Genomic DNA, 20,922 nt, shown 5'->3' with positions numbered 1-20,922 from the left:
AAGAATTGATCTCTTATTTTTTCCCCCTAATAATAAAATTACTTAAACATTTTTAAAACTCTGAAAGTTAGACTCCAATCCTGTGAGTAAGCCCCACTGAACACAGTGGGACTTGCTTTTGAATAAATATGCATAGGATTGCACTCTTAGCATCTATTCGACAAGCCGAAATTGCTTTGAATGCAATGTAGACATAGCGACAGACAGACAGATGTAGCAATATATCTGTACAAGGTCATAGCACCATAAAAATGTAATACAAGAACTGCATTTGAATTATGTTCACAGTATCACATTTCTACACATGTCTACTCCATTTCTAGTACATTTGCTTGAGACCCCGGGGTATTTTTTTTAATGATGTTACATCACATTCTAAATGTGAATACAAACACACACAACTAATCTTAAGACTGAGTGGTTAAACCTAAACCCCAATAATATATAACTGTAAAAACTGCTTTACTTAAATTCTGGCCTAACATTGACAAATCAAGTGTCCCCCCCAAAAAAAAAAAAAATTGGCAGTCATGTCAAAACCATAAATGTTTGTAAATATTTTTTTTCCAAATATAACCATGTTTCCTTGTTGTGTGATTGTTTTAAGCCAAAAGAGACCTTTAATTCTCCTGGGAAAAATGTTCTGCTTCTTAGTTCCAAGTATTTAACTGAAGCAAAAAGTTTGCACAGGAAGTATGAAGGTAAGCATCATAAAACATAGGTTGCTTATTAGATGTTGGCTGCTGAACTAATGGCTGTTAAAACAAGATGTGTAAGTGCAATTACGCTTCCCCTTTAGAAGCAGATATTTTTTAAATACTCCAGTAACAATTCACACAAGTTTACAAACTGCTCTTCAACCTTCTGTATCATCCCCTACCCCCCAACCTGATGAAGTGTGTGTATAGAGATGCCTCCTAGCTGAAGGCAGTGTGGGATTTTTTTGCCTTTGCTGTCCTGGCACATGTACCTGGATCCAAATCTAGCATGGGCTTTTGCCCTGTACACAAAATTAACCAGGAAATGAATGATTTTAGGTTGGGTTTAAAAGTAACGCCAGCTTTCCCCAAGCTGGTGCCCTCCAGTGTGTTGGACTACAACTTCCATTAACTCCAGCCAGCATTTTTTATATTAATATTGACCCAGGTTCAAATATTAATTCTGCCAGGAAGCTTACTATGTGACCTTGGGCCAGTCACCAGCCTCTCCTACCTCATAGGGTTGTTGTGCTGATCAGATTAAGGGGGAGAACCGTGAATTCCACTCTGACGTCTTTGCGGGAAAGATGGGATAAAAATGGGATATCATGGGCTTTTTCAAGGCTGATGCTTACTGTATATTAACGTTGGGGTATAAATGTGTAAGCAAACATTATATACCTAAACTACTTCCAAATTTCCCCTCCAGAAACAGTTGTACCACAACATTCTTGGCATCAGGGAGAAATTTCCCTGCCATTCTAATTTGTTTTAGGGTATTGTGTGTGTGCGTGTGCAACGCGCACATGTAAGCATGTGTGTGCGTGTTCCCTTGTAGCATATGGCTTGGCTCACTGGCTTGAGTCATATACAACCATTTGCTCTGCTGGTACCCTTTCAGAGCACATCTGCTCTCTAATTTTAGCATACTGTACCCTAGATTATCTAGGCTGATTTGGGGTCTGGGAAGGGGGGATGATGGGACTGTTAGACAAATGGTCATGCCTTGCACCTTTGTCACTGAATTTGATGGTCTTTGGGGCCCTTCTAAGTGTGTTTTCAAGAACTAGGCTAGTATATCAGGATTACAAGTATTTTTCCCTGTAGGACTTGTGCCTGGATTAAATGAGATGAAAATAAAAGTGGAAAAAATTAAAGAGAAAGCTGGTGGAATCGCTCAACAGTTTAATGAGTCACTGTTGCAGTTGACTGCATTGCCAAATGGTAAGTGAAGTCTATCTTGACATATGCCTCTTCATTACATAAGGCAAGTATATTTAACTTGAGCTTTGTTAGTCCCCTCAAATAGGAAAATCAGTAGTTTCTTTTATACCTTGAAAATGCAGAGAACAGGTGAAACTGCAGTGGGTATATAAGGATAAAAGGCCTAAATCCTGTATCACTTTTTTGGATATCCACCACAGGGTTCATGCACAAAAGAAAAAAATCATCAGTAAAAGCATTTTGTCTGCATTACTATGTATCCATGCCCGCCAAAGGTTCAGCTTTTGAATTTCTGTCTGTTAAAACTCTGAAATAATAATAAAAAGAATTGACATTCCTTAAGCTGAAGTGGAGATTTGAATTGAATTCTTTGACTGTGTTTCCATGTTATGCTAAACCAAGTCACAGTGACCTTCAGGCTCACACATTCCCTCCTTCCCTCTCCTCCTCCTGTATAGCCGGACGAGTCTGGAAGCTTCCATTTCTGCTTTTGCTTAACAAATTTTGTTGTGTTGGCTGAACTGACAAATAGTGGTTACCATTAACTGTGGTTAGTTTCAAACAAGCCAACTTAAAACCATAATTACTGCCAACCATAGGTAAGATTAACCACAGTTCTGGGTCTGGAAAACAGTGATTAAACAAAAGGAGAAGTTAACACTTCCGAACTCTTCCTGGCCCCATTGAGAGAGCAATCTGATTAAACTTCAGAACTTCTTAGGAAGCAATCCTATCTAGATTGATGGTTGCCTCCGAGCCTGGGGGTGACCGCCTATCCAGTGCAGGGCAGGAGGAGTAGTGAGGAGCGGATGTCTTCCTCGCTCCCATCACCTTGCTTTCACGGCTATTTCGGCTGTCTAACCGCAGGACCTTGGAGCATGGGAAGAGGTGGCCTATGTGTTCCTATGAACACATAGGAAGTGTCATACCGGCACTTCCAACCTCTCTGCCCAGGTCTACCCCTGGGAACACCCCATTTTCCCCGCTCCGCGCTGCTCTTCTGAGCGTGGGGCCAATCTGCACTGCCGACGAGGAAGCACGGGATGGGGTGGAGGTTCTCCGGGAACCAAACAATCCTATGGCTGTCTAGCCACTGATGAGCGGCCATAGGATTGTACCCTTAGTGATCTTCTTTTCCATGGTATTTTTAAAAGGCAAGGGACTTCACCTAGTTTTAGGCTAAGAATAGCCTAGATTTTTTTTTAAGGGAAATGGAAAAAGACAAACTGCCTATATACTGTTTGTTAAGTTTCTTCAGCTGTAACCTCAATCTCCAAAAACGTTTCACCATAACATGCCAAGTCTGCTTTTGATGACCCAGTTGTTCAGTGAACCAACTCTACTCTTAAGATTAAAATAACCCATTTTACCATTCAGGATGTAAAGGTGCATTGAAATGTAACAGCGGACTGTTAAAAGTTAATGCAGTGGGTATGATTGGCTTAATACCTACTTAATCCATAATAATTACTGTTTGAATGTGGTGTTGATAGATTAAAATCTTCCTTTTATGATAGGGATGGGCAACACACAGCCTGGGGCATGCATGCGCCCCACCCATGGCCTTGAGTACGACCTCTGCTGCTGCCCCTGAAATTCAGTGGTGTGGTGGCAAAAAAATGGGCACTGATTCAAAATTGCTATGAAGCCAGTCTAAACAGAAATGCCTTTGTGAGGCGAATTGGGCAAAATCTGCATTTTCACAGAAACAAATTAGCACACACAACCCAGTACAGTGCTGTATTCCTCCAGTTTTGCGGGGCAAACAGGAACAGAAACAGCATTTGTTCGGGGTGGGGTGGGCGGAGTGCCATGAGTAGAAATGAACAGGCAGCCAATGAGCACAGGCTTGCTCCGCCTCCCCTCCTCCCTCGCAGAAAAGCAATATTGTGAATGACTGCGTAGCAGCGGTGCTAATAATAATAATAATAATAATAATAATAATAATAGCAGCAGCAGACCCATGGTCTGCTCTTGCATCTCCTTTCTTCTCCTTTCCCCCTGCAGATGTGGCTGTCTGAGGGAGGGGGCAGGCAGGGAAGGAAGAGAGAAAGAAAGAGAGAGATGTTTACTAAGCACTGGTTCCTTCATACTACTACTAATAATAGCAGATGCTGCTCTGGTCCTGGCAGTGACTGAGAGCAGCAACAGCAGTACATTCAAAGGCCCAGTCCACCCATCCCTACTTCTGAGTAAGCATGATTACCCAGTGCTCAATGAATGAATATTTAAAGGGAGAGGCAGTGATTGAGCCCAGGTTCGCAACAGTTTCATAGCAGCAGGGCTGGCTCCCCTCCCCACTCCAGAGCTCAATGAGTCTTTAAAGACAGAGGCAGCCATTGAGCCCAGGTTTCCAACAGTTTCATAGCAGCAGGGTTGGGAGCTCATTGAATATTTAAAGGGAGAGGCAGCAATTGAGCCCACATTTGCAAGAGAGCCGTTTTAATAAAAAGGGCTGGCAAAGGAATTTCCCTCTTCTCCTGTAGGCAAAGTGCAACTGAAAGCAATGAGTTACTTTTGGGTAGATACTTAGCCTTCTGCTCTTCCCATGCCCCACTCCACATTTCTTTGCCTTCCACCAATCAGCTCCACCTCCACCAGCCCACACCAAAGCCAGCTGAGGTCACATGGACTGCCCAATTGCACTGAAGTTACTGTTTGCTGTGACAGAAAAAAACCCATCACAAAATGAGTTTGGGGAAAAAAACAGACTTAGGGCAAGAAAGGCCGTGCTAGCTACATGCATCATCTGACACGATCGACTTGGGGGTGGAGTAGAACTGGAGTAAAAGCCCCATGTAGATACCCCCATGGTGTTTTCAAGCTAAATGTGGCTCTTCTGAGTCTCCGTAGTGGTTTACCACTGAATTTCAGTGTCAAACCACCATTTCTTTTGTCTGTTTAGGTGGTACAGCAGCAGGAGTGCAGCCCCTGAAAGGGGCTGGGGGCTAGAAATTAGCCCCTAGACAGCCCAAAGTTGCACACCCCTATTTTATTCTGTGGCTACATGTGTGTTTGCACCCATAAGGTAGCAGCAGCTTTGTGGGCAGTGAGAAGTGCCATTTAAGTTGGGAAAATTGCATGAGGGAAGGTATCCACCCCCCCCCCCCGCTTTAATGTTAAACACCAAAGGAACTCATGGGAGATCCTGTTCACAGATCTCCCACATTATGTTCAATGTGGCCGTGAGACTGGTGACTGACCCTCAGAGTCTGAGCCGTCCATGCCATTTACAAATAGCATGGTAGGTAATGAAGTTATGTTGATCATTTGTTTCAGATACCAGTGAAACTATACTTGCAGTAAAAGAGCTGGCTGTATCTGCGAATGTGACTGCACTTAATGGTCTAAGCCACACTGGCGGTTTTAGCACAAAGTTGCTGAACACTTCATCTGCATTGTCTAAGGTTAATGAGACGTTGCAGAAAACCAATGAACTTATAATCGACTCATCAAAAGCTGGTATGTTTACTGCTTCATTGCCTTCTAGAAATGTCGCTGAATGCAAGAGTGGGGTTAATTTTTAAACCTAAGTGTCCCTTATCTTTATTTATGTTAAAGCCAGTTTATACTACTTTTGCTCATATGGTGGGACCTGATAATGCATGCAAATGTGATTTGATAAAGACCTTTCCTATTACAAGTGAGCATTTTCAGAATTGTGAGCCTAAATGAAAAGGCAGTAATCATAAGAACTGCATTGTACTGCCACATATGCTTTTTGAGCAGGTGTATATTTTTTACTGTAATACAACAGAAAACCAAGTTTTATCCTAAATAGCAAGTGAAGTAGTAGAGCTCCCCCAGACCTCTTTTTCAAGAACTCAACTTCTCTTTTGGCAGCAGCATCAGCTGAAAGAAAAGTGAATGAAGTTGAAATCCAGGCTGGTCTTTTATTTGGGAGGCTGAAACCTTTAAAAGTGTTGGAAGAGAACCTGAGCAGAAACATCTCTGAAATTAAAGAGCTCATCAGTCAGGCCCGCAAACAGGCAGCTTCTGTAAGCAGCTTATAGTTTTAAATAATCCCTAGGGGGGGAAATGCTATTTACCTTCAGTTCATTTCCTAATTAATAGTATACGTGTGTCTTAGAATCTGAAGACTCAATCCAGAGAGTTCTGCTTGTGCAGGACCTTCCTTCCTTCCTTCCTTCCTTCCTTCCTTCCTTCCTTCCTTCCTTCCTTTCTCTCTCTTTCAACAGCATGCGTCTATGCCTTCATATGAACTCCTTGCAGTTTAAAAGGTGGTTTGTCATGGCAGTGTTCAAGGGTTGAATCCAGATTTAGTCATACAATGACCCGGTTCGCACTGCCTGCTTGCCGCTTCTGCTTTGTTTCCTGTTTACCAAACAACCCAAGAACACCCTGTTCCTGGGTTGTGCTCCATGACATGTGAACCTGGAATTCATGGTTGCTCAGGGAGAAACCTAGAGTTTTAACCCAACAACAAACCATACAGGCCACTAGATCTGGATTGGGACCCTAATGTGGGAAGTATGGGGGCTCCAACCCTTTGTTCACTGCTGTGGTTCCAATCCAAATCATGCTTCCCACACTTGCAATTTGTATTGCCAAAAAAGTATCCTTTGAAATAAATGGATCCTTTTTTTGGTAAGGCAGGCATGGGCAGCCCAGTCTGAATCGGGACTGCAGCAGGAGCGGGGAGGTTAAAGCCACCCTACTCCCCGCATGCTAGTGTCCTGATCTAGATTATACCCCTGCACTGGCAATTTGTAAAGAAAGCAAAAACCTGCACTCAAGAACGAGCTACGCAGAGAAGGTAATGCATAGTTTGGACCTGAGTGTCATATTTATGTTTAGAATTTCTGTATTGAAATGTAACAAAATTTGCTTCTTTATGTGTTGCATTTGCATATGTAAAGACAGTATTTTGTTGTTATTTCAGTGATTAGATCATTAATGTGGTTCCTTAAATCCCTATTCTGTCTTCCTGTCCACTCCAAGATCCAGCAGCACAGGCTTTTTGTCCTCACCTTCAAGCCCCTCATGGGCTTGTCCTCCCCTCATCTCTTGACTCCTACATTTTATTTATGTCTTGCATTTCTATAGCACCTTTCTGGAATCAGCCAAGGTGGTTTGCAAAAATTCAGAAAACAAAAGTCATAAACAAATACAGACATAGTAAAACACTGAAAACGACCTTAAAAACCATAGTGTCAGTTTTAAAAGCCCAATAAAAAATATTCTGAACGTGGTTGGGAGTGGAGATCCCGATATAACCTTGTCTGTAATCTTTGCTCCTCTATCTCCCCCACCTTCAGCTGTCCACAATACCACCTGTCTTATCCCTCCTCAAGACCCACGTTTTCCATGCTCAACCCCTTAGTTCTCTGTGCCCTTCTGAAAGTAAGCCTGTAACCAAGCTTAAGCGCATATAACAGAAACAATTGCGTATTCTTTCCCTGTTTTACTCCTGCCTCCAGTTGTTAACCCTGTGTTGAATTTTAGATTGTAAGCTATATGGGGCAGGGACCTGTTTTCTGTAAAGTGCCATGAATGCTATGTAAAGTACATTTACAAATACACTCAAAGATGTATTTAAAGACAACAAAATACTAACCGATAGTTGGCTTATATGAGTGTCTCAAGAATGTCACATTTTAGTAGCAAATGTCTTCAGAATAGGTCTTTAGCTATCTACAACCTATATACAAAACTTACCTTTGCATTTTTCTTTTTTTCAGATTAAAGTTGCAGTATCTGCAGAAGGAGACTGTATCCGTGCCTATCAGCCCCAGATATTATCCACTAATTACAATACATTAACATTAAATGTTAAAACAGCTGAACCAGATAATCTCCTATTCTATCTGGGTAGCAGTGGTAAAGTACGCTGGGGGATTTAGTGTATTTTATAACACAATTGCAGGCTTCATTTTATGGACAGGGAACTCTACCAAATATCAGATATTCTAGAAATAATATATTTATTTATTACATGTATATCTTGCCTTTTTTCTCTTGCAAGGAACTGGAGGCAGCCCCAATATATTGAATACCCAATATCTTGAAAATATTTTAAAACAGTAGTTGTTCCTAGACATCTTTTTAACCACCCTCCTGAATTTAGATGTATGGTTAAGGGATAGATTGTTTTACCCTATTCATACACATTTAGCAGTGAACTCTAATCCACATTAGTGACTGGGAAAAATAGAACCAGGTTCCAACAAATATGCTGGAGTACAAAGGTGTTATCTTGAATATATGTGTGGGGAGTCCTGAATAGTCCAAATAGGGGCACAGTCCTATTCAGATAGGCGGCTGCCTCCGAACTCGGAGGCGACTGCCTATCCAAAGCAGGGCAAGAGAACCACAGAGGGGATTGTTCCCTCCTCGCTTCTCTGCCCTGCATTTTCAGCTAGACAGCCAATTGCAGCTGTCTAGCCACGGGAGGACTGAGTGGGGGAGGAGGCTGCTGTATGACACATTGGATGTGTCGCACAGGCATTTCCGCCCGCCCTGGAACGCCCCTTTTTGGCTGCTCCGCACTCCTCTTGCAAGCACAGAGGACTGGGCTGTTCCACGCTGCCTCTGAAGCAGCGCGGAAGTGGGGAGAGGTTGGTTCCTGGAAAGCCAGATACCCTATGGCCGTCTAGCCGCTGTCTAGCTGCCATAGGATTGCTCCCTAGCAGTGATAAACAAAGGGTAAATTTGGATCATAAGATCTATGAAAGAGCTATCTGTTCTATCCAGTGACTGCAATGATCATCAAAAATGTTTAGGTGCCCCCCTTCTTTTTGCTGCTATTAGTTAAATTAGAGGAACAGAGATTTCTATCCAGCTTCCAGCATTTCTGTCTAGGGTGCCAGTCTTGCCATGCACGTTGCCATTTCAGGAACAACGTCTGAGATGACACACATTTTCATAGGCGTGCGCAGCACATCTCATTAGGGTGTGCGTGCACCCATGGAGGTTTTTTTTAAGGCGAACATTTATTGAATACTCAGTCATAAAGGACATTATTTTTATTCATCAAACAAACTAAAGAAATGAAAACTTAACTAAATTATTATTTTTTAATTAACAACTAAACTTTACTTAAAAATACCAACTTTAAAAATGAGACACAAAATACCAAATTTTTGCTGTAGTGATAACCAGGCATATACAAAGATACAGTCAATTTTCATGATTTTTATCTTTAACCAGATAATGAGTAACCCAAACTGACCAAACTAATAATAATAGCTCCTATCAAGGAGATAACTTATTTTGGACCCCACACATACCTGTAAAAATTAGAGACAATCCTCAGTAAATGAATCAGAGGCCTTCCCCTCAGTTTCTCCTGCTGCTGGCTGGGCTAACTGAAATATTTTGCCCCCTACCCCTATAGATAGTTACATGGAAGCAGCTTCAGCAGGGTTACATATGCTCCCTGCACAACACGTACAAACACTGTAGACACTGCACTGGGGACACCTGGTGTGGCTGCTTATATAAGTCAAAGAATTTTCTAGAATAGTAGTTGGACAGGGAGGGAGGACCAATGGTAATGCAGCGATGCTGTAGTGGGGATGCATGCTGCAAGCGAATGCAAGCTTCCTATATATTCCTACCACATCTATATTATGCACTTCAGCGCTTATTGCATAATACAAAAATGGATACTTTAAAACTAAAAGAGTGTATCATGCAGTTTAATTAAAATGCAAAGCCATTTTTTTTTACACATTAGGGTATGCCTGGGCACACCCTGTACACACGTCTATGCACATTTTGTTTGGTCATATTATAAAGATAAATATGGAACCTGGTATACCCTCTGTGACAGAAGGGTGATTGAGGAACTCCTCATGAGGGCTGAGGTGAGCAGTCATGAGCATGGGCACATGGACTGCGTATCTTGAAGCCATTGATGGTACTGAGGTTAGAGGAGTAAGGCAGGTGTGGATGCTGTGGGGTTTTGTTAGTTGGGTTGAGCAAGAGGAATGAAAAGAGATAAATTGGGATGCAGTAGTTGACAGATGCAGGCATTTCTCTGTGCTCATATCCAGGCACAGATGTGTTATGCATGAAGGATGCATCATTCATTTCAGTGCTGGGAACAGTTTCAGTGGTGCATGGGAATGTTCATGCATAGCTCCATTGGAATGAGTGGGTAAGCTATTGTGGGCAGGGAAGCTCTCTACATACAGTCATGGCCAGAAATATTGGAACAAGGATAACTGTTTTGGCAGTTGACCTCTGTACACCACCACATTGAAGTTGAAAGGAAACACACCCAGATAGGAGCGAAGTCAGGACTTTCAGCTATAATGCAAGGGGTGTGACAAAAGTGGGGCACCAACCATTCAGGAAGTACAGCCAGTGGCATGCACACACACCCATCGTTGGTGGCTCATAAGTAATGGAACAAATGGCTGGCAAGCAGCTGCATGGCCAGGTGTGGCCTGTTTCCTGGGTACCCCATGACCAATCAAGCAGATAAAAGGCCTGGAGCGGGTTCTGAGTGTTACATTTGCATTTGGTAGCTATTCACTGGAACTCCCAACATGAGGCCCAAAAAGGTGTCCATGCGAATGAAAGAGGCCATCATTAGGCTGAGGAAACAAAATAAACCCATCAGAGAGATCGCAAAAACAGTGGGAGTGGCCAGTACAACAGTTTGGAATATCCTGAAAAAGAAGGAATTAACTGGCAAGCTCAGCAACAGCAAAAGGCCTGGCAGACCACGGAAGACAACTAAAGTGGATGACCACAGAATTCTGCTCATGGTGAAGAGGAACCCGTTCACAACATCTAGCCAGGTCAAGAACACTCTTGTGGAGGTAGGCATGCCCTTGTCAACATCTACAGTCAAGAGACGGCTTTATACAGTAAATACAGAGGCTTCACAACAAGGTGCAAACCACTGGTAATGCTCAAGAACAGAAAGGCCAGATTAGCCTTTGCCAGCAAACACCTAAAAAGGCCTGCTCAGTTCTGGAATAAGATTCTTTGGACTGATGAAACCAAGAGTAACTTGTACCAGAATGATGGGAAGAGAAAAGTATGGAGAAGGAAAGGAACAGCTCCTGATCCAAAATATACCACATCATCTGTCAAATATGGTGGAGGCAGCATTATGGCATGGGCATGTATGGCTGCCGATGGAGCCGGGTCACTGGTGTTTATTGATGACCCGACTGCTGATAAAAGCAGCAGGATGAATTCTGAAACGTGTAGGGCTATACTTTCTGCTCAGATTCAGCCGAATGATGCCAAACTGATAGGTCGCCGCTTCATATTGCGGATGGATAATGACCCAAAACATACAGCAAAAGCTACCCAAGAGTTTCTCAAGGCAAAGGAGTGGGATGTTCTTCAATGGCCAAGTCAGTCACCTGATCTCAACCCAGTAGAGCATGCTTTTCACTTCTGAAGACGAGACTGAAGGCAGAAAGACCCACAAACAAGCAGCAGCTGAGGGCAGGTGCAGTAAAGGTCTGGCAAAGCATCTCGAGGGAGGACACTCAGCATTGCGTCATGTCCATGGGTTCCAGACTTCAGGCAGTCATTGACCGCAAAGGATTTTTATCCAGGTATTAAAGGTGATCCTTAAGTTTGAAATAATGTTGGTTTGTTCCACTACTTATGAGCCACCAACGATGGGTGTGTGTGTGTATGTCACTGGCTGTCCTTCCTGAATGGTTAGTGCCCCACTTTTGTCAAACCCCTTGAATTACAGCTGGAAGTCCTGACTTTGCTCCTATCTGGGTGTGTTTCCTTTCAACTTCAATGTGGTGGTGTACAGAGGCCAACTGCCAAAACAATTATTCTTGTTCCAATATTTCTGGCCCTGACTGTACATTCAAGGGAATGGGACAGAGGCACAAAGGTCAGTGGCAACTATGCAGCTGGGAAAAGGGGCTGGATAGCATATTGCCTAGAGGTCAGCAAATTCTAGAGCTGTACCCTGCATTTTTCTTTTACTACCTCAGGGAACTGAAATGATGCTCCTATTGAGAGTAATATCACAGTAGCGGTTACAACTAATTTGGATTGTTTCTTATAATTGTTTCCTGTAATAGTTTGCATTGATCCAAGAATAGTTTGTTCTTTAACTACATAGCTTTTACTTTCTGGGAGAGCCAGCTGTATCTTCAGTTAAATAATCCTTTGGATAATTAAGCTTGCATAATTTTGTATTGTCTGCACATGCAAATGCACTGTTTTATTTTTCTCGAATGTTTCACTTACAAATAGAAAGTGTAATGGTCCCACAAATTCTTTGAAGTTTTTTTTAAAAAGTGTGTTAGAGATACTTAACACTGCATTTATGTGTTAGTTCTTTAACCACTTGCTTCTCAAATACCAGCCTGACCTGCATTAACATGAGTTCATATTGCCTATTTTCTTTCCTCAATTCTTCAGACCTGAATAATATACAAGTGAAGTGGTAGCCACTTGAAAATAGATGCTCTTCCTTGTGATAACTTAATTGTTTGAAGCTATTTCTTATGATGTTTCGCCAAGTTTCAACATGCCATGTATAGTAAAATCCCACTTTTTCAGGAAGATCATCTTGCTATATTTTAGATTGCCTAATCCTCAATAAGAGGTCAAGTGACATGCATGGAATGGTTCCCCCATGGGTCCATGTTTAAGATTCTACCATGCTGTTTATGTAACATGTTAATCAGTTCTTGTTTGGATTTGATCAGTATTGTTAAAGGCTATGTGTTAATAGCTCCACTTACACAATTTTAGCCATGTTGGCATTCTATCGGTAATTTGGCAATCTTCTTTTTAGGCTGATTTCATGGCAGTGGAAATGCGACGTGGTAAGGTGGCCTTCTTGTGGGATATGGGCTCTGGATCAACAAGACTGGAATATCCAGACTTTTCTATAAACAACAACAAATGGCACAGAATACATGCTACAAGGTAAGATGCAATTGGTGCATGACACATGTAATTTATATATTTTAGCAGATTTGGAGTCACTGTTAAATCTGAAATAATTACTACCTAGAAACATTTATTGCAAAATGCAGTTCATCGAAATAACTGGATGGTTAATGCAGCTGTTGTCAACTGTATATAATAACCATCTTTAGTTTCAGAATATTTTTCACCTCTTCCTTTAGCTGTAAATATATAACACTGTTTGGAAGTTAAGCATACATAACAGTTTTTAATCCCTTATTATTTGTTATAATTAGGTTTGGAAAAACTGGAACCCTGAGTGTAGAGGAGACAAACTCTTCTCAGAAGCCCTTTACAAGAACTGCTTCTTCTCCTGGAACAGCTACAGTACTGGATGTAAACCAATCAACTCTAATGTTTATTGGCGGACTTGGAGGGCAAATCAAGGTGAGAAAAATTAATAGCCATGCTGCATGTTGTAATATTTCATTATAGTTTGTTGTATTAATTTCCATAAAATTGCCCACTCACTGTTCCTTGATGAATCAACAAGAATTGTCATGCCTTCAGAGATGAAAAGGAAGATGTTTAAATGCGATCTTAAAACTTAAGTATTGGTCATATCATGTTTTAAGAATGGGAGGAAAATTCTTTGTGCCAGGTCAGAGGCTGCTGTAAAAGTCCGTCATCATAAAGGCCATGCCTGTGGTCCAGAGGAGTTTAGGATATGGCAAAAAGCGTGCTCCTTCCCTGTGCCACCCCATGATTGTGCTCTGTTTTAGCCATTCCACCAGAATGGCGACATCAGCAGAGATATTCCATTAGTGTGTCTTGCATTCTGCCCGTGTAGCAGGTGGCTGTTGTAACCAATGTTTCACTGTATAGGAGGTGTTGTTGTTACTCTAGCACTTGCGCAAGTGCTCGCAGAACAAGCAGCACAACTAGCACAAGCAACACCTGGCATAATGAAGTTTTAATCAGTTGTGCAACAGCTTCTGCACCAACTAGGGCAACAGCTTTTAGAAGACCTTTTGGTATGGCTTGTGCAATGGATGCTGAAACCAGAATCAAAGTATTGGATTTGACCCTTGTGCAAGGATGAAAATGGGGTTTCTAAAAGCGGGAGAAACTTTATAGTAGTGGAATGACCCCACTTGATGCAACCCAGAGCTTCCACCAAATCCTGTATCCCTTCAACCAGTGGAACTTGAGTACAGGATTGTATCCTTAGTTGACTACAGATGTTAATTATTCATTTTTCTTCATATTGTAAACCACATATGCAGAAATACATAAAACAATGAATAACAACAATATACCAATAATATTCTTTGTTATTTTCTGGGTATAATGTATTCTTAGTAGCAAGTTACAAATTTCTGTAACACTTTATTTCTGTAACCATTTATCTAGATTAATTTCAAGTTACCTGATATTTTTTTAATTTATTAAATGTGTGCGTTCTGTAATAGAAATCACCTGCTATTAAAGTAACGCATTTTAAAGGATGCATGGGTGAGGCATCCTTGAACGGCAAATCTGTTGGACTCTGGAACTACATGGAAAGGGAAGGCAAGTGCAGTGGATGCTATGGAAGGTGAGAAGTGGAAACAGTTGTTGAATTAAGAATTAATCACACTTTTGTGCATAAATGCAGCTTTACTACAGCAGTGATTATTGAGATATCTGTACTGTTGTTCCTTGTTCTATGGATCATCATCTCAGTCATTCTGGGGTATCATCTTTGTGGAAGTGTCCAGGTTCTGGACCATACCACCATGCCTGCAGAGACTCTTTGGGACTTCTTTGTAATGTAATTGCCTATCACTCTTTCCTGTGTGCTAGGTTAAAAGTGAGTGCAGATTTAAACTTCTTTTTATCATTTACCAAAATCTATATGTAAAGAGAGAAAGCTTGTGCTTTCTGGTCAAATATCACAGCAAAACCATAGATGGACATTTGGCTTTGTCGCTCTATCTTCCTCCATCTTCCTTCCCTCATACATACTGATTTTTTTTTCTTGGCTTCCTGGTTTATGATAACTATAATTCCTATGATATCCAAATTGGTTACTGCTAATAATAACTTGTCTCAAAAGCCAAATTAGTCATGAAGCTCACTGGACCAGTCACCATCTCTCAGCCTAACCTACTACACAGGGTGGCTGTAAAATAATATGGGGAAGATGACTGTGTGTACCGCCCTGAGCTTGGAGGAAGGACATAATAAAAATGAATGCAAAGTTAAAAGCAAACAGAATCAGAAGTGGAACAGGGAGCTTCTGAATCCAGAGCACATTCCCAATGGCCAAACCATGATTTGGCTATCATTCCTGAATCTGGCCAATGATTACTAATACACTTCCATAGCTACAGATCCTTGGTTTGTTTTATTATTTCATGAATGGATATTTCTTCCTAGTAAAAATGCAGCTTAAAATAGCATCAGATTTTAAGATTGCACTCCTTTACTTCTCCATTTTTCATGTTTTACGAACTGTAAATGACAATATATACCAAACATCCTGTATGAGAAGAAATCATGTTTGACTTAGCAGATTCCTGTTGGTTAAGTATCATTTGTAACCAGCAGAGGGAGATACAGGATTATTTTAGAAATTTCTTGAGAAACAGCACAGGGAATCATATAATTATGGCTTCCACTTATCAATTCACTCACACTACACTATTCTATTCTACTTTAAATCAGTGAGAGCACTGTGGAAGATTTGAACATGTTTATTGTTTTTATACTTGATTTCTATTTTTGCATAATAAAACTGCAGGATTTGTCCACAATTCGATATTTGGCTCATCGGGTTGATGAAAATGGTAGGCAGTGTACATCATTTACATGAAACTAAACAAGCACATTTGCTCCAGCCCTTCAGCCCCAAATATGTTTCAGTAGCGACCCTGAAAACAAATTGCTTCTTGCCTGTTCATAGCTTACTCATTGCAACATCCTCTGATTCCATTCTTGTATGTTTCACAGAATGGCAGCCTGCCATTCTGTTTCCTGCAGAATTGTACTTTCAGAAGTCTCATTACTATAAATGGCACAGAGGCCTGTGGGTGGGACTTCCTGTGCTGGTGAGAAAGCGACTCTGATGGAGGATGCAACCTTTGAAATCCTTTGTTTTGTTGGTTCATTTTTCTAGCCTACCGGATGAAGACACTTCATTTCATTTTGACGGCAGTGGATATTCGGTGGTGGAGAAGGCACTTCGCTCCACTTTGACCCAAATCATTGTATTTTTCAGCACCTTCACACCAAATGGGCTCTTAGTATACCTGGCTTCTAATGGCACGGTAAGAAAATTGGTCCAACTTCTAAAGGAGTCAATCCCATAGATTATAGGACAATTTAGGGCGCAATCCTATGCATGTTTAGACAGAAAAAAGTCCTACAACTCCCATGCTTGGAGTTGTAGGACTTTTTCCTGTCTATACACAGGATTGTACCCTTACTGGTGCTTTTTTTAAAAGAGTAGTTTGAAAATATATACAGGCCTTATCCATTTCCCCTGACAAACACACATAAAATTGTGTCTCTTGTTTTTGATGTCTTGAGCCTATGGAGAGGAGAGATCAAAACCTATGTTGTGTGCATATATTGTGCAGCTTAGTGGCTAAGAGGCTGAGGATCTGAACCTTGCTCCTGCCACAAATTTAGTGAGTGGCTTTAGGCAAACTGCTTTCACTCAGCCTCAGTTTCCCATCTACAATATGGCAATAATAGTACAGTTCTTGTAAGGTTTACAACAAGATAATATCCACTTTGTGGACTCTAAAGCATTGTTAAAATGCTATGATGTAGGAGTGGTGAATCTCTTTCAGCCCAAGGGCCAAACTGAATTTCAGAAAAGCTCTTGTGGAGCCACATTCCAGGGGTGGGGAGGGCCTATGGGAAAAGGCGGAGCCTACAGCAAAGGGGGCGGGCACAGATACCAAAAATACCAGCATGTTTTATCTTAAAGTTCTTACTGTCAGTGACTTGAATGGGGAAGAACAGCATAAAGCCTGAGATATCACCAAAGGATTGGTGCTTGGGGGAAAGGGGTGGGACCAGGGCAAAGGCATGTGGCTTTCTGGGGAGCCCCAGAGGGGACCCCAGGAGGGCCAGATTTGGTTCCTGGATCTGAGGTTCTGCATTCCTGTGTGAAGTCGTACCATGTTGACCATTGAGGGCAGGAGAGTCTCAGTTTTGTCTGTCTTGCTGAGAAGAATAAACATCAAAACAATAGCCAGTACCCAAAGTCAAGTGTGGGAAATGCATGGCACAATTTTAAAAATATAGGCCGGGCAAATTCACTTTTGAATAAAAGATCTGTTAGCTCCTGTACGTACTTCCAGTTTTTCTTCTAATTTCCTAACACTTTGTTTCCTCTTCTGCAGAGGGATTTCTTGTCTCTGGAACTTGTTGATGGCCAAGTTAAACTAATGGTTGACCTTGGTTCAGGTCCTCTTACACTTAGAACAGAAAGACGCTACAATAATGGAACATGGTATAAAATTTCATTCAGTCGAAACAAAAAAGAAGGTAAAATGTGTTAGTATATTCGAGGGCTGAAAGAGCACTGTTTTTATTCTTTTAGAAGAGTCAATGTAGGCATAATCCAGCCAACATTAAGCATTTTAAGTCCAATAATTTTAATAAATTAAAAAAGATTAAACAAGCAGTCCTACATATTGAGAGGAACAAACCATAATGGAGGAGCTATCAAATCCCAAGCCCTGCTAGGCGTAAGCTGGCAGGGCAGAAGGTGAGGTGGGGCAGCATTTTTCCTTTTGGAGGACTTTCTATGGTGTTTCAAAAAACCTTTTCATTCCCACTGCTCTTGGTAGGAGGGAAATAAACTACGCCACCCCCAGGATGGTATAGTTTTTTGTCTGTTCGGGGAGCACCTCTGGGGAACAGGAGAGAAGCCCCTGGAATGCCTCCTTTGACTCTCTCCACCACTGAGTTCCAATGGCAGAGGAGCAACAGGGGTGGGCCTTCCCAACACTGTATGGAAGAGGCAAGCCAGGGTGAACCTCCTTCTCTGCCTGCACGTCTCCCCTGTGTGGCCAAAGAGGGAGCTCCTCTTTATCCTATGGCCCCTGGGACATTGCAGGGTAAAACAAAAGCAGACATGGGTGGGGTGGGAGTCACCAGAGGCTGAATTGGAAAGGGAAAACCTGAGGAGTGTTGCAAACATCAGTGTGTGCACAGCCCTTGGAATCTTGCTCAAAATGTGTATCCTTATAAAAGTAGCTTAGCAAGCAATCTTATGGCCCTAGACAGTGTCTGCGGGGGACATAGGATACTTTGGATTCCCAGATGCGAGATCAGAGACAGTACTCAGACCTTGGTGGAGGGAATCGGTGCTCCGCCCACCCTCCTCCCCCCACTCAGCTGGCACAGAAAGAACCAGACTGGCTGCCGCTCTGAGGTGGGGAACTCAGTCTTCGAGAGAGGGTCAAGGGCGTGTCTCGGGCAGGGAGGGGAGGAGACTGGTGAGGCAGGGAGATGAGCTAGACCAAGGCCCTTCCAGCCTCCTTCCCTCCCCCTCCGAAGCGCCCGAGCTAGACGGGCAGAAAAGCCTGCCTAGTGACAAATGCAGGGCGAAAGGACCTGCCTCCATCACTCCTGCCACTCTGCAATGGATGCGTGTAAGCCTCCGAGTTTGGAAGTTTATGAATATCAAGGGCATAAACAATAGGATCGTTTCCTTAGTCTTAAATGTTTGTGATGGTAGAGCTGTTGCTTGTGTAGCTTCTTCATTCATGATTGAGGCAGCCCTTGCTAACAGACTGCATAGTTTCACCCACAGATTTGCCTAGAAAAAGGAAAAATTGTATTTCTGAAATAAGTTGGGCTTTAATATACTCGGGAACTTTTAAGAACCTGTTTCTCCCTTGACTTCTGATTGTACCTAGTGCCTTCCCTCTTTGCTTCTCAGTTACCTTTATGTGCAAAGATTGCATGTTACCAAATGTCGTGAAACAAATATTAATTTAAAATATTGTGCAGGTGTTTAAACATCTTTTGGGTTTTGAGAATTGTTCTAACAGCACAGAGCACTTCATTGTACAATAGGCTTCACAGTACAAATCATTAGATGGGTTTGTGCTAGGATACAGGTTGAACTGTTCACATGGAAGTCAAGGAGTGTGTGTGTCTATGTGTATGTATGAGTGAGAAAGACCATGCACTTATTGACTGCCTTCTCCAAAGTTTCACAAAGCAAATAGGGGCATGTTGGAACACCTCGTGACCACTGTAACAAGCAGGATGCTGTTCTAGATAGACCTTCGGTCTGAAGCAGCAGGGAGCTACTTTTTATGTTCTTCTTATGTTCACACTGAGCTGGCTGATCAGACAGAGAGCCCAGTGAAGGTCAGCATGCATATAATGCTAGTTTGATAGTTGGAAAGGTGGCACTGCTTTTTTCTTCATTGCCTGTGGGTGGAAGATTGGTTTGGTTGGTTTTATTTGGGCTGTGCACTGCTTCGACCCGAGGCCCAAACCTCGAGTTGAAGCGGACTGCTTCGGGTCACTTTGAGCCCCTTCCAAGGCAAAGTGGAGGGGGCACGAAGCGACCTGGAGCGGGTCGGGGGCTGTCCAAAGCACTCAGTGTGCTTTGGAGCTTCGGCACACCCGGCCCAGCCGTGCCAGGTCCTTACCTGATCCCCCGCCGCTGCCTCCATCGCCACCACCATTGCTGTCGTAGCCGCTGCTGTCCTCGCTGCCTCCACAGCCTCTGCCTTCTCCTTTTAAAAATGGCAACTCCCTGCAGTAAGAGTAGCACACGCATCCAGGCCTCAGGAGTTGGTGGTGGCGAGAACAGCGGCGAGGACAGAGGAGGTGGCGGCAAGGTAAGGGGGTTTGCGCAGGGGTGTCGGGGGGGATCTGAAGCGGGGGTCAACATCGAATCCCACTTCAGGGTCGGGGCCCCCCCGAATCTGACAGAGCCAAATCGGGCCCACCTCCAGAGCCACAAAGCAGCTTCCAAGTTGGTTCGGCGGGTCCCTGCACAACCCTAGTAATAATATCCTCCCCAAAAAGAAGCAACTACTGGACATTGCCAAAACATATGTTTAAGAGAAGCATTAGCTGTATTGCAGTGCCAGCAATTAGCTGAATTATACAATCCCTTATTAAAGAGACATTGTGATTTCCTGTAAACACAAAAAATGAAAGTTTTTGCAAAATAAGATGTAGCCAAAGTCCATAGATGCGACAGGTAGATGCTAAAGTGGCAATTCACTGATTAGGCATTTTGTGGTGGTGCCCTCAGCAGTTTCTCAAATTCCCAAATGTGCCCACAAGTTCAAAAAGGTGGGGGGACCCCTGGTGTGAAGTATGTTTCACCCATGACATCTGTCTTACTGGAGGAAATGTACTGTATATGTGGTTATAACACTTGTATTTGTTGAATCAGGAAGGCCAGAGACTTTTCTTCAGGGTTTTTTTTAAACAAACTAACATGGAAAATTGAAATTCCCATCCCCCATTGCAGCAGTAGTGTCCAAAATAGCATGGTGGCAATATGTGTTATGTATCTACTTCATGAAGAAAGGGCTTCGTAGAAGAATTTGATTAGCTTATTAAAATACCTAGATTCTTAGTAATAAAGGAGTCTGGTTTTAATAAACGGCAAAATGATGTTGTCTTGCTGTTACGTTTTGCTGTAATCTTTGGCTAATAACTGATGTAGCATTCTCAGATGTTCCTAATTGTTGATCTCAGATTTTATTACCTTTCAGGGATTTTGACAGTCATGGAGGCTTATAACCTCAGTTCCAAAGAAACCAAGCGAGGAGAATCCCCTGGTGCAGCCTCTGACCTGAATCGTTCTGATAAGGATCCTATTTATGTTGGTGGGTTACCACGGTCAAGGGCAGTAAGGTAGGTTTTGATTAAAAAAGCTTTTCACTTTGACCTTCTTAAAGGTGCCAACTTTCAAACATAGACCTGGCTTGTCCATAGCTGATGGGCTGTCATGTGGGCGCATTGCCTGCAGAGCACCTGCTCTTCCACCTTACAGCACAACCCATCATCAGCTCATTTGTAGGTTGTGCAGTATGATGTCCAAACCCAGACTGCTGGGTTGTTTAGGATCTAAACAACCCAGGAGTTAACC

General features: G+C 42.5%; 1 protein-coding gene across 1 annotated transcript in view; it reads left to right on the top strand.

The window, feature by feature from the left end:
• LAMA1 (laminin subunit alpha 1) overlaps positions 1 to 20,922 on the top strand; it is a 132,783-nt gene that overhangs the window by 89,044 nt on the left and 22,817 nt on the right. Inside the window, exons 41-51 of the mRNA XM_084849819.1 lie at positions 608 to 701; positions 1,806 to 1,922; positions 5,202 to 5,384; positions 5,766 to 5,920; positions 7,625 to 7,768; positions 12,679 to 12,812; positions 13,091 to 13,241; positions 14,267 to 14,391; positions 15,955 to 16,105; positions 17,192 to 17,336; positions 20,546 to 20,687. Coding sequence (XP_084705945.1) covers positions 608 to 701; positions 1,806 to 1,922; positions 5,202 to 5,384; positions 5,766 to 5,920; positions 7,625 to 7,768; positions 12,679 to 12,812; positions 13,091 to 13,241; positions 14,267 to 14,391; positions 15,955 to 16,105; positions 17,192 to 17,336; positions 20,546 to 20,687 — 1,541 coding nt within the window. The remainder of the gene's footprint in view (positions 1 to 607; positions 702 to 1,805; positions 1,923 to 5,201; positions 5,385 to 5,765; positions 5,921 to 7,624; positions 7,769 to 12,678; positions 12,813 to 13,090; positions 13,242 to 14,266; positions 14,392 to 15,954; positions 16,106 to 17,191; positions 17,337 to 20,545; positions 20,688 to 20,922) is intronic.

Source organism: Heloderma suspectum, chromosome 4 (genome assembly GCF_057233095.1).
Source record: "Heloderma suspectum isolate Gila_16-S chromosome 4, 16-S_ref, whole genome shotgun sequence".
Classification (NCBI taxonomy): Eukaryota; Metazoa; Chordata; class Lepidosauria; order Squamata; family Helodermatidae; genus Heloderma; species Heloderma suspectum.
Note: the sequence above shows the minus strand (reverse complement) of the source record. Positions and strands in the feature narration are given on the sequence as shown.